The 16,713-nt window shown below is 38.1% G+C and overlaps 1 protein-coding gene across 1 annotated transcript in view; it reads right to left on the reverse strand.

Annotated features, from left to right (window-relative positions):
* The window catches only part of ptprz1b (protein tyrosine phosphatase receptor type Z1b), a 60,544-nt gene extending 49,939 nt beyond the window's left edge, over positions 1-10,605 (reverse strand). The window contains exon 1 of the mRNA XM_088003076.1: positions 10,069-10,605. Within this exon, the coding sequence (XP_087859202.1) occupies positions 10,069-10,132 (64 nt within the window). The 5' untranslated portion in view covers positions 10,133-10,605. The remainder of the gene's footprint in view (positions 1-10,068) is intronic.
* Positions 10,606-16,713: the final 6,108 nt, after the last annotated feature.

A 16,713-nucleotide genomic window follows, 5' to 3' on the forward strand; every position in this document is an offset into this window, starting at 1 on the left:
CAGTTGCTTCGGGGTCAAACTCTGTGAGAAGAACAGATACCCTCAACGCAGTTGAGACCAAAATGACAAAAGTGTAGCACCATGAATCTCTGAAGTCTGAATGCATGGACATGAGATGTTACTTATGTAATTGTAAGCATCAATTATAAATCGTCACGGCAATGGTTTGGATAGATTATAAATGTAGGAAAGACGTCTTTATGTTGACTATAGAATAGGTATATAAAGAAGTTCAGGGCAAAAAAATCTAAATTCTCAGCCAAAGCATCAGCCTATCACCACCATGCTGGACACTATGAGATGCGTGTGCTGCATTTGGTTTTCAGAAAACATGCCACTGTGCATTATGGGCAAATATATTTTCCTTGGTTTCCTCTGTCCAAAGAACATGGTTCCAGAAATCTTGTGGCTCATTCAAACAAAACTTTAATAATCTAACTGGTGCTGCAATTTTGTTTTTATAGAACCCCTCCAAATTATCACGCTCATTCAGAAGCTTATTAATTATACTATTATGCTAACTGCCGGTCGAGATCATTTACCATTCTGCCCTCATGTGAATAATCCTACAATTACAGCTGGGTGCCCACTCTTACAATGACTCAACAGGAAAGAGGAAAGGGACTGAGTCCACAAGAGTGAAGAGTGAGTGAAAAGTCTTATGGGTTTTACTGTTGATGAAAACATAAAAAAGAAAATTCAACATCTGAATTTGACACCTAAATAAACAATGTTGGCAAAACCCCAAAAAATCCACGTTTATTTACAGAAATTACAACATATTTCTGTTGCTAGGCGAAAGATTGGCATCTCAGTTGGCCACATCATTGCCATGCCAGAAAAGGAGCCTGGGAACCTCTTCCAGCACTCAGCAACCAAGAGGTGGGTAAACCCTGAACAGGTTGCCAGCAAGCACACACACACTAGACAGGCAACCATTCACACACACACTCTTACCTGAATGCAGTACAACCAACCTAACATGCAGGATTAGGGGCTGTGGCACAAGTCCATTGCAGCAAACAGAAAAGCAACAGCTGAGACTTTAAGCTAGCAGAACTGCGGCGGTGATTCAACACTGATACCTAAAATTCAATTGTGCAACTTTGAATCTGAAAGTGAGCTCCAACATGCAGCCAGAGCTACAACAAACAGCACACTCGCATATCAGGACCACAACTAGACATTTTTAGTAGAGATGCGCCGATCCGATATTAATATCTGTATTGGTTCCGATATTGAAAAGAATTCTAGATCGGGTATCGTTGACAATGTGCCAGATCCATATGGGCAGATCTATTCAGGCTAATTCTATGCTTTGTGCTCTGAGCAACATCATGATTTATTATAATTGACTTTACATTATATTTAGAATTCCTCATTTCTGAACCAGTTGAAAGGTTTGCTGCAATTTATTTTTACATGTTCGACCAGGGTAGTCAACCTATTGTTTTTGTCAGTCTCAGCTTATTATTTATTTTACATTGACTTTTATACTCCTAATTGCACTGAATGAACAAACTGAAGTTGTATTATTTCAAGTTTCACCAAGCTTGTCAAGCTGTTGGTGTACTTAAGTGTGCTGTGCTGGTGCAGTTATCAAATAAATATCTATAGATCGGTACATTTATGTCTGTGTTTAAAAAAAAAGAGACGTTTAAAGTCAATTCAACCATTTTTATGTATCAGTTTGGCAGAAGATCAGCTGATACTAAACCTAAAATATCAGTTTCTGTATCGGAAGAGAAAAAGTAGATCGATGCATCCCTAACTTTTAGCAATATATTTTGTAAAGCTGATATGTGCTTTCTACTTTACAATTATGTCCTACTTTGTGTTTTTCTGTCACACGAAATCTTGATAACACACAAAGTGGAAAAGTTCAGTCTGACCCAACAATTAAACTGCAGTGTTAAGTTCAAAGTTCACTAACAGTAGTAGAGCTGTTGAAAGAGTCTTTGAGCATTAGAGGACAATGATGGTATTCTTTAGAAATCCTGGATTTTGACGTATGCACTGAAGTCTCCGCTGACCATCATCTGGGTAGATTAAAAGGTAGTGAAGTTGTCTCAATCCTTGGTGCCAAAGGGAAGAAAAAAACACAACAGTAGCTTTTTTATGTGAGCACAGTCAGACACAGACAGCCATTGTCAGCTAATGGAACTTCAGACAGACTTCCTCATCTGGGGAGAGAGCTGGCATTTGATGATTGAACATCGGAGAGCTGGTCTTAGCGACTTAGTTTCACTCTTCTGCTCCTTTTCACCTTTTGTTCTCTGGTATCCTGCCATCATTCTTTTCTACTGAAAACTTTCTGCTCCCCATGCCTAGCTGCTTCCTTTATGTAAATGTTAAATGTATTTGGTTTCTTTGTTAATCCCTCATCTCAGTGTACAACGGAGTAGTTTCGCTAGTTATTCAAACTAAATGAAATTCTTATTGGAACTGCCACAAAACTGATGCTATTTGATTATAAAAACTTTATTATAGTTACTATAAGTAGAGGTGTAGTCAGTTTTTATATTGGCCATATGGGCAGTTGCCCATGGTAGCAATAGAAGCAAACAGCAAATTTTAAAAATGTTTGATAATGTGATGAGTTGGCAACCTGGCTGCTGGTGAGAATCAGGATACCAAAAGTTAATGTCAGACTCAACTCTAAATGAAAATCAGTTTCCCTATCTTTTCAGTGGGTGGAGTTCCCTGTCACATTATTCATATAAGAAGCACCACATCCAATATTAAGCACAAAAAAATCTTTATAAAAAAATATGTTGTTCTTAGGAAATTTAATTTAATTTTAAATTAGAGATTATCAAAAGCAGTCTAGACTCAAACAAAAACAATTCTGTGAACTGGTGCTTTAAGTCCTGAAGGAAATGCTAACGTTGGCATTGTTAGTGGCTAGCAGTTTGTCCGTTGTATTCTTACAGTGCTGGTATTGCGTTGTTTTTCATCAAACAGTCCCAGTTGTTGCATCACATGAGCCCAGAGTGTGGATCTGTTCTTTTGCATTGGGTGGAGTTAACCGTAAAATATAGATATTTTATATTTATTAAGTAGAGCAAAGATTTCTCAAACCAGTAGTACATCACCAATATTTCAGTCCCAGTTTGAGAAGTCTGCATACTTCTTTCATTATGAAAGAAGTACTTGCTCACTCATCCAAAATATTGGAATCAGACGTTCCAATCACTTCCATGGCCACAGGTATATAAAATTAAGCACCTAGGCATTCAGTCTGTTTTTACAAACATTTGTGATATATTGTATAGTGTATAAATTGTTGTTTATTTAATTGGATTTTTTTTATTATCACAATAGTACAAAAAAAACTAGATAAAATTCTAAGTCCATATTTCCATTTTGAGGTATATTTAGGAAATGTGATAGTGTCACTATATAGAAACAAACATTTTTGTATGCACCTGCAAAAGCCAGGAGTTTGTATAAAACTGGTATTCAGATCCTTGTATACATTCACCAACATTTTCTGGGTGAATAAGTGGATCCTGGCAATATTTCAGTTACTCACAACAACCACCCAGTTGCCTGAAGCAAAGCATTATTTATACATTAGGTTTACCTGATGAAAGCCTGCAGATAAAAAGCAACAATATGGCCGTGTTTGAGGCAAAGGAGGAAATGCTGCATAGTGTGAGTCGTTATCCAGTGTTGCTGGTTAAAAGGTTTGATTTATAGTGGAGGTTAATGCAAGATTAACCTTTCAGCAGATTAAAAGCTGAAAATATGACACTGATTTAATATTTTAAAATGAAAACCGTGTTAGAATGATTGAATTCTGAGATGCATTCCCTAAAACTTTATCTATTCCTGACAACATTCATATGTTTAGATCTTATATTCATCGTAAAGACAGGTAAAATGTCCGGCTTTGATTCTGGGCAGCTCTTTTTACAGCAGGTGACTGACTGGTTCATATTGTGTAAGAATGTGAAAATCTGTAAATATGATGTTCGACTTGATAATCATATTTGAAATTAGTCTTTTAAAAAGGATATTGTGATTTTTTTTTAAACCATGCTGGGAAACGTACCTATAATATAACGTAAGAAAGATCAATTTAATAATTACCATAAATTACATTTATTAACCTGGTGTTTACTTTTCAGGCACTTTGTAATGAAAACTTTAGTTTTAACACATTTATTCCCAACATTTATCTTTAAAGTCTTGATTAAGGTATGATTATCTGAGTATTTTTTAAAAATCCAAACATCTATTTTACATTTTTCTATTGGTATCTGATATTTAATTAAAAAAATGTGAACTAAGAAAATTTAACTATAGTTTTTGTTAGTTGTGTAGCTAAAACTAACAACTGCGTTTCCATTAACTATTGCTCAATTGAACAAATTGGAATTACAAATAAATATGTTTAATGTAAAAACAGCAATTGCGAAAAACTCACATTTTTCGTTAAAATGTTTTTGCGCTAGGAAGAGGTAGTTTTTCAGCCATATCAAGATTTCTTTTTCGAAAAACTGTAAAGGAAATACTTCATTCGCATCACAAAAGTCACGCTAGTTTGCATGTAGCAGCATCGCAACACAAGGAGTCTCACGGCTGTTAGCCAAATGTTTCATGCAAGTGTTTACGTACGTTGGCGCCATGATTTTTAATGACCTAGTCCTTGTACTATTTTACCCCATCCCACAGTCTTAGCATGATGCCTACAGGACAAGCACGGCGGATGTCACGGTCAGACAATATGAAAGCAAAAGGGTTGTCCTGTCAGACTATCAGTTCCTGAAACCCGAATAAAAAAACTTTTGTAAAAGCGCACAGGCTAAAAAGCTCCCAATAGACCCCGCCTCTTAAAACTGTGGGAGGATTAAACTCTGGGCCCTATCCAGGACATATGAAAAGAACCTTCATTGCCATTTAAACAACTATTTTTCTCCTTTGTCACACTTTTCTGACTTTGCTAAAAGAATCTACCATTACAGTAGCGAGATCAGTGTTTCACAGAGTCCACTTCACTGTCCAGGCGCCTTAGCATAAAGATCAAGACATCCTCATGGCACAGAACAGCTTTAAAATAGCTGTGACTGTCTGCTAAAATAGCCATGACCGTATGCCGCTAAAGTTAGACCAGACCGCAGCTAAATGGATTAAAGAATGAGAGCACTTATGAATATAATGCTTCAGATGGCGAGGCCAGATGAAAAAGTGACAGTGAGAAAAGCGAGAAAGTGGGGAGAAAAGAAGATAAAATATCAAAGAAGAAAGCAGGCAATCAATTATTCAGAGTAACATCTGTGTTTTTTAGCAATCCTAACTCTGTGGTAACCATCCCACTGGATTCACTGTTCATCTTCAATGTATGTAATAGAGTGCTGTTTGAACACAGACGTTTCTATGTAGTGCAAATCGTTAAATCTTTCTGACACTCAGAAGAGTTTCGATGTAGCCAAGTTTAGAATAAAACTTTCTGCATTCCTGTGTCTTCCTCTTCAAAGCCAACATTAAGGCGGCTTTAGGAAAACTATCTGAATCAATCATGTTGGGATGATTTGTTATCGCTTTGAAGTTAGGTAGGTTGTGTAAAATAAGCTCCAAACTTGAGTTTCATTCCCCAGCAGGAGACATTCCTACTCAGCAGAAAGCATTTCAACAACTAGCATATATCCTCAGGTGGCACCTCACCTGGGTGGAGTATTCACTCAAGACGGGATGTGAAAAGCGATACAAATGCAGAGTTTTGCAACTACGAACTGGGAATGACAGTCAAGAATGGGAAGCAACGATATAGATCATACAAAATGGAACAATTCTTCTCAGCAGACTTTAATTTGCTGGAAGATCACCTTCTATATTCATTTCCCTCTAACAGTCTAAAACTCAGACCAAAGTGGAGATTTGAGAATACATGTGGACATGAGAAATTACACTCTGCATCCAGTATGCGTTAATATCCATATACTTGCTTTGACAAGACTACCAATCGACGTTGTCCACATTAAATCCCATTAAAACAAATTCAGGTTTGTGGATCTGATATGACAAAATGCATTAGAATAGCTCATGAGGCCATTTAAGAAGAACCGTAGAAGTAAACACCGACAGACATCCTAACCACTCTGACTAGTGAAATGCCATTTCATTCAAGTATAATTATAAAGTGGTTGTAAGGCAACCTTCCAGCTGGATGTGAACTCCCATACCCCTTGTGATTTGTATCTGACTGCAAGTTATGTCATCGCTCTTCCAATAAATTCATGGATTTACTCACTCTGCTTTGCTATGGGGCCCCGGAAGCATGTGTCACTATTTTGTAGCCAATTAGTATTGCACCATCCGGCATCCCGTTATGTCGACCGGACGAGCCCCCTCTGGATCGAGTGCTCGGCCAGATGGCATCCCACCAGCAGAACATATGATTGCTCATGTCACATTGAACCTGACATAATGTTTGGTGGCACTTTGCCCAGATTTCCCTCAGTGAAACGAAGAGGGCATCATTTATCTTGTAAGAACTGTCACCAGAGGGCTATTTATGAATGTCTACTTTACAAAAACTATGGCCACCAACATCATATGCTTGCAAGTTGCCAATGTGGTACTTGTCCAACAAGCTAATATCCAGTGTCCAATGTTGGCCCAAACACTAAAGCTACACTAATCAGAATATCTCTACACCTATCCGCTGGCTTTTATGGGCTTAGTATTTTAAAAAGAAACCTGGTGCCTTTTATTGAGAACATAAAATTCAAAGGTTGTTAAGACGACTGTGGAGCTCTTTAGTCTGAACATAATAAGGTTAGAATAACACACAACACAATAGACTACTTCTGTCTGTAAGGCTAATTTCTCTACTGATAGATAAAGAGGACTTGTGTGGACACTCAATATCACTGAGCCACCCTTAAAGAGAATCCATTCTTACAACAGATTGAATTTCCTGGGCTTTTCTGGAACCACACCAATAATTTATGGGTTGAATTATCAGTGGTCATTTTTCTGTCAACATTTTTGTGTATCGCATCTGAAAATAATAATTTCCCCAATTTTGCAAAAATGTTTTTACAGTCACTTGAGGTGGTTGTTTGCTTTTCAGAAAAAGATTTAATGCACATTTGTCAACTACTTTTATACTCCTTTTGGGTATAAAAGGAGTATAGAAAAATTATAGAAAGGTAAATATAGTTGAAGCAACAAACCAATCAGTGGTTAACCAGAATCACTCAGCTTTTCACTTGAACAGTGACCCAAAACCTAACCAATCAGTATAGCAGCATTTGGTTTTTACCATCCTAAAATTATGAGAATGAACTCATTTGTAGATTTTAGCCTATGCCAAGAAGCCCTAACTCTCCTGTTAGTCCTTTTTCTGCCTTTTATTTAGAAGCTTCCACTTAGTATTCACACATATCTCAACTGGTGAGATTTAACACATGCAATTATGAGTAGAAAGCATCAAATGCAATCATATTGTGGGATAAATGGAAGGCTGGTGTCTGCTGTTAACATTAGAAGAAAGTACCACATAGACAACAACCATGCTGAGCTCAAGAAGATTAGCTTCAAATCTGAACGCAGCTGGATTCAAAGAAATCAAAACTCTAGGGTACTGAATATTTAACGTAAAATCTTGCAGAAAAAAAGGAAAGCATGTCATGATTTCTCTCCCCTGCTGAACCGCACACTCAGATTGACGGGCATCATCTGCTAGAGCTACAGAGATCCGTGGTGTGTCGATGGAACCATGCTGAAGAGCATATGCCTCGGTGCGAGAGGCACATGCTGACTGGTGGAAACAAGGCCAGAGATGGCAGCCATAACATCACAGCAATTTATATGTATGTAGCAGAGTGTGAGAAGGAGGTTAGGCATGAAAATGTGTTCCTTTGGAGTCCAGGCTTACTGGAAGACAGGCGGTGTTTTCAGAAGTACTCATCGGGTTCACTTCGTTTCAGTAGAGAGAGAGCAAATAACAAGACATAGAGGAAAGCGATTAGAAGACAGTGAAATGAGGATGTGTGCGGTTGCAATGATGCATCTTTTAACTCATTCCATTTCTCTACATTGGCATATTTCTACCATATATTACAGTTCTTTTGGGTCTTGTTTCTATTGGTTTCCTCTGAGTAAAACATGATCACAGAAAATCACATCAAAGCCAGTTGAGGACATGGAAAAAGCCTAATCCTGGCTTCCGAGGCAGAACGTCATACTCTTTATCTTCTGGCGCTCCTTAAAAGAAATGCCAAAATAAATCAAATAACCTTGTTAGGAGGGAGTTTTAAGTATGTTAGCATCTTCACTTTGATTTCTCCCAGTTCTAATCAAACTAGGAGAAGATGAAAAAACTTGAGAGAGTAAAGTGTTTCCAAGTTGATTTTAAATTCTGTGGGGAAAAAATTATAGAAAGGTAAATATAGTTGAAGCAACAAACCAATCAGTGGTTAACCAGAATCACTCAACTTTTCACTTGAACAGTGACTGGACTATCAACGTAAAGTGAGTCAGGTTTGCTATGATGTACGATCTAAAAATTACACACAGCAGATGCGTTCAACCAACGATATAACAGTACAAATTGGAATTATGAAAATAAATCCACTTGATGGAAAGATACCAATTGCAGAAAAAAAACTTTTTTTTTATTTTTTTTAGAAAAAGTCTTTTCCACAAAATGACAAAGGAAACACTTTTTTTCCATCTCATGAGTCACATGATCAACAACTGGATGTTACTACCGATGGAAAAGACAAAGACAGCAGAAACTGTTTTTTTTTTTTTAACATTAGCAGAAATGCCTTGCAAATATATTGTAATCAAAAACCATGAACGTTGGATTGTTCACTGACAGTTTGCACTGTCAATTTTTTTTTTCAGTGGTACATAAAAAGGTCGTCCCTGATTGGTCATTGAGCATATTGTTTGGTCTAACCACCAGAAGATTTAGGGATGCTATTTGGATAATTCAAACACAACTTCTTAATATTCTGGAATATTTTCAGATGTTTTCTTATGCTTTCTACCGTCTCATGATAATCCCTAATAACTATATGAGAATCCTTAATCTTTTCTAATAATTTCAGTCCAATTCTGTCGGTTTAATATAGTTTTGAGAGCATTGTCCACAAAAAATAACATTGTTTATTGATTATTCCAGCAAATTATTGTAGCAATATTGACAATAAAGATACAAGTGTGACTTCAAACCACTTTCATTACAAATGAATCACCATCATCATCAAAATTATTGCCGTCAGGCATATTATTGCCACCTTCAGAAGATGTAACCGGAACAGCAGCAGGTGTAAAGTACATTGTAAAATATGTAAATGTCAGCAGTCACAACAATACCCAACAAATTTGCAGCAGGTTTCTAAATATTTCAAAAATGTCCTGCCCTAGACATTCCACTCAAAGGTTCTCAGAGACATTTAACTTGAAGTAATTTGTCCATGTTTTTGTCTGAATAGAAATTAACCTGTATAACGTTGATTCCTCAGTGTTAACACCCACCTTGCCCCCTGTTACCAAAGTCTGAAACCAGTCCTCTCTTCAGACTTAACCAGCAATAGTTCAGACACAAAGTATTCAGGTGGAACAAAAAGAGTCATTTGTTAGAAAGACCTTCTTATTTATTTTTAGATTTCTTTTTTAAACATAATATTTGCGGTAACCAAGATTACAGTCAGCATCTCAAGTCCTGCACATGGTCCCTCTGCAGAACATCACATTTTTTTGGTCATTCACAGTGTTCGTTCAAAAATACTGACCCCAGAGATTTTCATTTGCATGACAGACTGCAGAGGAAAAAAATATTTCAGCAGGAAATTAAAAAGAAAAGAAAAACTATCCCTGCATAAATATAGCTGTTGCGCATTCTAATGAGGCTGAATTAAAATCCACAAAGCGACTCTTTACCAACGATTGCACAATCTGAAAAGTGCGCTGGATGTCCGTGGGAATTCATTAGACGCGCGCAGCTCAAAATGAAGCGCGTTCATATCGTCACATGTCAGTCAGAAGACATTTAAACCCTTCAATCCCCTCTTTTCTTTTCTCCACCGCAACAGTTCATTCTCTTACCTATGTGGCTGATTAGAAGCAGCTGGCAGATGCAAACATCGGTTCTCAGAGCTGTAGAGTCCATGGTGTCGATGAGCTCAACGTAAAAAGCCGGCAGGGAAAAAAATATTTTTCGTTTTTTTTTTTTTAATTATCGGATGTGCTAAGAGGTCACATCGTTGAGCCCGTCCTCTGTGTGTGGGACGGCTGGGACGGACTCGATACAGACTGGCTCAGCAAGGCTTGGTTTTGCTGGGTTGGTTTAAGGAGAGCGGGCTCGCGCGCCGCCAGGTTGGTTGGTTGGCTGGACGGTTGCGGACTCGCGCTCTTCACGTACATCGCATTAAAGAGACGGACAGCGCGCGCGCCGCCCACTGCCTTGAACGGAAATCAGTGAATCGCTCCTATAATGTGCGTCTGATCTTCCTGCAGGGACCCATTTATCTGCAGCGGCTGGGACTCACTGGCTGCCTGTCGCTCACACAGCCCGTTATAAATACAGTTAATATTATATCATACAGGTTGATCGTTACACTTCTTGATTTTTTTTTTACCATGACAATATGTTAATAGAACCCTAACAATTATGTATGGGTTTAAAATAAACTACATACATTTACAATCTCAAAATTGTATTTCTCTCCATTTATAATGAAAGGCTAGTATGACCTAAAACAATGGCATATATATATATATATATATATATATATATATATATATATATATATATATATATATATATATATATATATATATATATATATATATTTATATATATATGTGTGTGTGTGTGTGTGTGTGTGTGTGTGTGTGTGTGTGTGTGTGTGTGTGTGTGTGTGTGTGTGTGTGTGTGTGTGTGTGTGTGTGTGAATTAAGCTTTCAGCAAATGTTATTTAATAAATGCTTTAATTTTTTCCTAAGCTAAGATGATGAATATTAATCATCTGGTTGACAGCCAATAGTCCTTTATAATGCCAAATAAAATCTATTCTGCACTATAGAAACATCTATAGATTAACTAAAACAGCAGTGATAAAAAGACAATATTAAATAAAGCCAAAGGGTACTCTGAGCATTAAAAAAGGAACAAACGTAGAATAAAATTCTGAAATGCAAATTGAACTTTCAGATTTTTTTTCTGAAATGTGTATAATTTTGGTGAAGGCACTCGTCAAAATGTAATGTTTGTTTAGTTGTTGACTGTATGGTGTTTTCTTTACAACTTTGTAAAGTGTTTTTATGATATAAAGCACTTTGAATTCCCTTGTTGCTGAAAATGTGCTATATAAATAAAATTACCCTACTAATAAACTTGACTTGATTGATTGATAGAAATTTCATTTCCCCTTTATTTTAACTACCTTAACAAAAGAACATGATACAAAAAGGTGTGTAACCCTTTTCTTTTAGCATTTTTGTCATGCGTTTTTGCTCAGGTTCCAGAAGGATCGGCTCATGTATCAATCAATTAATCAGTCGAGTTTATTTGTATAACACATTTCAGTAACAAGGCAGTTCAAAGTCCTATACAAAAAACACAAACATAAAAAAATATACATACATACAGTGACCAATTGAAAAACCAGTAACAAACGTTACATTTTGAGTGCCATGATCAAAATCGTCAATTCACATCAAATATGTTGGTCAATGTTCCAACTCTAAATAGGTGGCTTTTTAGCCTTGATTTAAAGGAACAGAAATGCCTGCTAATAGTCTACCATGGGAGGAGAGGAGGAAGAACCGATTAAAGCCACGCCTGTGGAGAAGGAGCTTTTGAGAACTTAGATTGGCTGAAGTTTCCTTCCAGGATAGCCATGAATTAAGCTCCATCCATATTCACATCCACTCTAACAAGTTTTCACTCCCATGTGGAGGTGGAAGGTTCAGGGTTACATGTAGTGTCAGTCTTCAGCACGCCTACTGTTCTGCATGAAGGTCAAAAGGTCTAATTTCAGTCTTCCCTGACCAGAGCACGTTCTTCCACAAGTTTGCTGCTTCTGCTACTTGGTTTGTGGGAAATTTAAAAACGTAAAAGTAGGAAACTTTTTTGATTCATCTTTTATTTAGAAAGCGCAGCATTGTAATTTTCCACAGAACCAACCAAGATGGCATCAGTACTCCAGGGTGTTACTTCAGGCAAGTAGAAGAGCCATGGTGGAATGGTAATACGACTTCAAAGATACCTTCAAACTGTGCACCACACAGAGTGAACCGTCTGAAAAAACTGAAACAGTACCACATAATGATGCAGGAATGTGAGCCAAGAGGATCTGAATCAATGCGGGCTTTTTGTGATGAGAGTGAGATTTGGCAGCGGCTGGACTTCAGGATTCCCATGGAGTACACAGTTGTGGGTTGCCGGGTGTTTGAACGTGCATGTGTGTGTCTTGTGAGAGAGAGAGAGGGAGCACATTTCCACAAGCAATCAACAGGTTTTACTGGTGCAACAGGGCTGATGGGAGCTTGGAAGTGTGTGTGTTTGTGTCAGAGTGTGTGTGGGGCAAGCCTCGGTCACACAATGACACAAGGCTCTCATTACTGTGTACATCAATTAGCATACATTAAAAGAGATAATCTCCTTGAATTCACACAGGAGCCTCGTCTCATTTGTTGGACCAACATTTTTTTTTCAGACGCTTGTCTTACAATGTCCTCTCTGGTTCTCTGCTTCCGGGTCTAAGCCGGCAGCCCCAAATGCACGTTTGTGGCTCATGAAAGAGAACGTGGCTTGTACAGAAGCAAGTAGATGGCAGCGGCGGAGTATGTACGGATGTGAACCGATGAGAAAACTCTTTGAAAGTCTGCAATGCCTTGCTTGTCTAACATTTCATTAGACAAGAAAACCTTGTCTAAGGTTATACAAGGTTTATGGAATCTTATATGATATGCCAATTCAAAGTGGTTTATAATCCCAAAGAATGGCATGCATTGTCTGTTTCTCATTGCTGATACCTCAACTTCCCTTCCTTGCGTGTTCCTTGCAATCAATGACTAGCTCACTCCTTCTTGATGTGCCTGATTCTTGGTCACCAGTGTCAAGCCTTTTTGACAATTTGGGCAAAACATAAAAAAAGTTCAAGATGTATGAGGAGGTTTTTTTGTTAAATGAAAGACTCGCTGAAAGCTTACGACATTTAGAGTGGATGCTGAGGTGGGATGAAGGAAGATATCATGTTGCCGTCTCCGAACTGCCTTTACATCCCATTGTGGCAGAAAACTGATTGTCTTTTTTCCGAGCTCTCAGGCTGCTATGGATTATGGATCCTGTGTTACCACTGTCCGTTCTCTCTCTGATTGTGCAATCAAACCACAATTGGAACATGGTCAATAACTTGATGGTTCTCATTTGAGCTACCTGCAGAGGGCTTTCAAATAAGTCAGGTCTGGATTGTGAGTATTTAGTGTCTAAGATACTTTTCAAGGTGGTCAAGAATATATAATAGTGCAAAATTCTGTTTCTATCTGTGTGATCCTATGCATATTTGTATATGTGAATCCCTGCTGAAAGAACAATACAATGGTATTGACCTCAAGCGGTGCCAATCGGAGGTCGGTATCCTAGACACCACCGGGCTGACAAACACTGGTCGATGTGTGTGTGTGTTTGTTGGTGAGAGTGGTGCTGTTGGCAGGTCAATGGCTGCTGTGGAGCAACACCTCTCCATGCGCTCATTAGTCCAGAACATATGTGGCGTTTGGATCAATACTGCAGCTAATTACTGCATACAGTGTGTACGCTTGAATGGTGGCAAACTTGGGCCAATATTTCAGAATTTTAAAAGCTTTACATCATGTTATAATGTTATTCCCTCATCAAAAACATACCTGGAGTGTTGCTTTAATTCTTTCATGCATGTTTTCAGAAATCCTTTAATCTCCATGGCAACCATTCAGGTCTGGTGGACCTAGCTCCACCTTCGAGACACAGCTTTTACCTTAGAACTGCAGTTTCCAGTCTTCTGAGCTTCTGCCTTACAAATCAGTGACTCCCCACTGAGCTCCTTCAGACTAGCCATCAGCAATTAGCAAACACCTGGTGGCATCTATTGAGCTCATTGCGGAAGTGCAACTCTGATAAAAATGTTAAAGGGCTAATATAGGAGCCATGTTGTGATGACTTCCTGAAGATGGAGCGTCAGAAAGAACAAGATTTTTTTTAAAGAGACAGAGGCCCAATTTCAAGGCGCTAAATCGCAAAGTAAAACTTCTAGTAAGTCAAATTTGATACATACACTATTTTTATAACAACCGAAGGCAAGATAGTTACTTGATTGTGCTATAAAATGGCACTAAGTATCCAGAAAACACATACTGCCCCTTTAACGCAGACACAACTGAGGTTTGTGTAAATCTTCCCATAACAGTAAGACATTGCTGAAAAGTTTGTATTTCTAGCCATATTAGGACTTTACATTGACTTCCAGTCACTTAATTAATTCCACTTGTACCTAACAAAAACACTTTTCTTAATCCCAACCATCTAAATTGGGGTCCACCATATTAGGATGGGGCTCATGACTAGGCCCCTACAGCCTACCGGTTTTCAGTAGCTTAGTGAAAATACCAGAAAAGGTCCAAAAGAGGCAATGTAGATGAGTCCACATGCACACACACACACGCACACACACACACACCTAAATTCACATCCTTAAGTGTGTGTTGGATCTGTAGTTTCAATGGTGGGTCTTCTTTGACTTCTTAAGATTATACTAATTACAAATCCAAAAGCTTTGGGCGAGGGAGCTGGTCCCTAAATGTCGGGCTCAGTCATAGGGGCCCCTTTGAGGATTAGAAGCTGGAGCACAAACACCCTGACCTCACCAGGCAGCCACTAATGGCATGGCTCCCATCTTTCTTCCTGAGAACATTAGGTGGTTTTGTGTTTCAGAGATCATTCATCCTCTGGGTTTGTCTCGTTGGGGTCTTTAACCCCTGGTAAAAATGGGGCAGCTAACCAGACTCCACCTTAAGCACAGCTAAGTCATCTGAGTCGGGGATTTGTCCTACGAACGTCCCACACCTCAGTCTCAAGAAGGATCTGCTCAAAGAACGGGAAATTAAGGGTCTGCTTGTAACATCTTGACCTGTAGCTAACTCACACTTTCCTCAGGCATGGCTTCTACTTTTTCATGAATACATCATGTGCTTATCCTCCATTAATATATCAAAAGATTATGAATATGAGATTATATGGCATTTGCATTGTTGGAGGAAATGCATGGAAGGTGACTGCAGGCTGCAGTATTTGGATGAAAATGTTTAATGGTGGATCAACCGTGACGTCTGTGTTAATCACTTCTCTCCGGCCAACAGTCTGTGTCTGTAAAATATCAAATGAAAGACTTAAAACAGCTAGCATTGTTGTGCAAGAATATTGTGCGACAGAGCAGAGAGTGATACAGGACTTGTGCAAGGACAGTGAGACAGTGGCGAGGTGTGCAGTGGGAGCAACGCAACATCCCAAAGGAGGAGTAGGACTACGACACGGATGATCATCAACCTCCGTTTTCTTCTTTGCAAATTTGATTTCAGTTAAAAATATTTCACTTAAAGGGAAGATAAAGTAGATTTGGCTTCAAAATATTAGGTCTTAAATTTCTGTACATGTGTACAACAAATCTGAAGGGAGGTCAGCAGGCAGAGTGAGGCATAAATAGAAAATGAGGTCTGCTCCTGAAGACACCAGAGGAACTCTGTCAAATCTTTCACACATACATACATGAGGCAAAACACACTCTTCTGAGAAGAGGGTGAGCGCCTCATCCCTACGTCTGTGTGTGTGTATTTTTTTTTATTCCCTTCTGACAGTGGAAGCCCACAGACAGAGATGGATTGCTGCAGGGCTCCATGGCAACCAGTGGGGCTATTCTCAATCACTGCAGCTGAAGGAGGGACCAAAGGAGTTAATCAGCAACGCACATTTTCACTCTGCCTTCACACACTGTCTTATTATGCAGACATATGTGGTTATTAAAACTTTGCTCTGCCTTCACATTGTTACCGCCTGAAAATGTGTTCCTCTGCTAGCTTGATTCTTGTTGGTTAACTTTAACTCTCTTTCATATCTGGAGAAAACAAGTGGAGATTGTTTTTACTTCACAAATAGTCTCTCTTTTTAATATTAAACCTTAAAAAGTCAGTTTCTTAACTGTAAACATTGACTTTAAACTGTTTTTTTTCCATTAAATTAAGAAAATGTGTGCCTCAACAACACCCAAGAGTCTAAATATTCACCAGTTCATTTCTCATTCTTACTTTTTTAAACATTAATTTGACTGTGGTTCCACTTCACTCTCCATGAAGACAATATATATATATATATATATATATATATATATATATATATATATATATATATATATATATATATATATATATATATATATATATATGGGCGAAAAAACCCATATACATTATGTAGTGCTTTTACAAAACTGAGAAAGAAGGTTGAATTAGCTGAAATGATTGCACAAAGAAAACATTTTGGTGAGTATTACGGTAATAAAGTAGTATATGAAATAGAACCATATTGAAATTAAGTTTTTCCATAAAAGTAGAAAAATAAAATACATTTTTTCCAAAGAATTTAACAATTTTCATTTTCTGTATTCAAGTTTGTTGTATAACAGCGACATCACCTGGCCCAACCCCGTAATTGCACGT

Source organism: Poecilia mexicana, unplaced genomic scaffold (genome assembly GCF_051168715.1).
Source record: "Poecilia mexicana isolate PSO_F unplaced genomic scaffold, ASM5116871v1 scaffold_23, whole genome shotgun sequence".
In the NCBI taxonomy this organism is placed as follows: domain Eukaryota; kingdom Metazoa; phylum Chordata; class Actinopteri; order Cyprinodontiformes; family Poeciliidae; genus Poecilia; species Poecilia mexicana.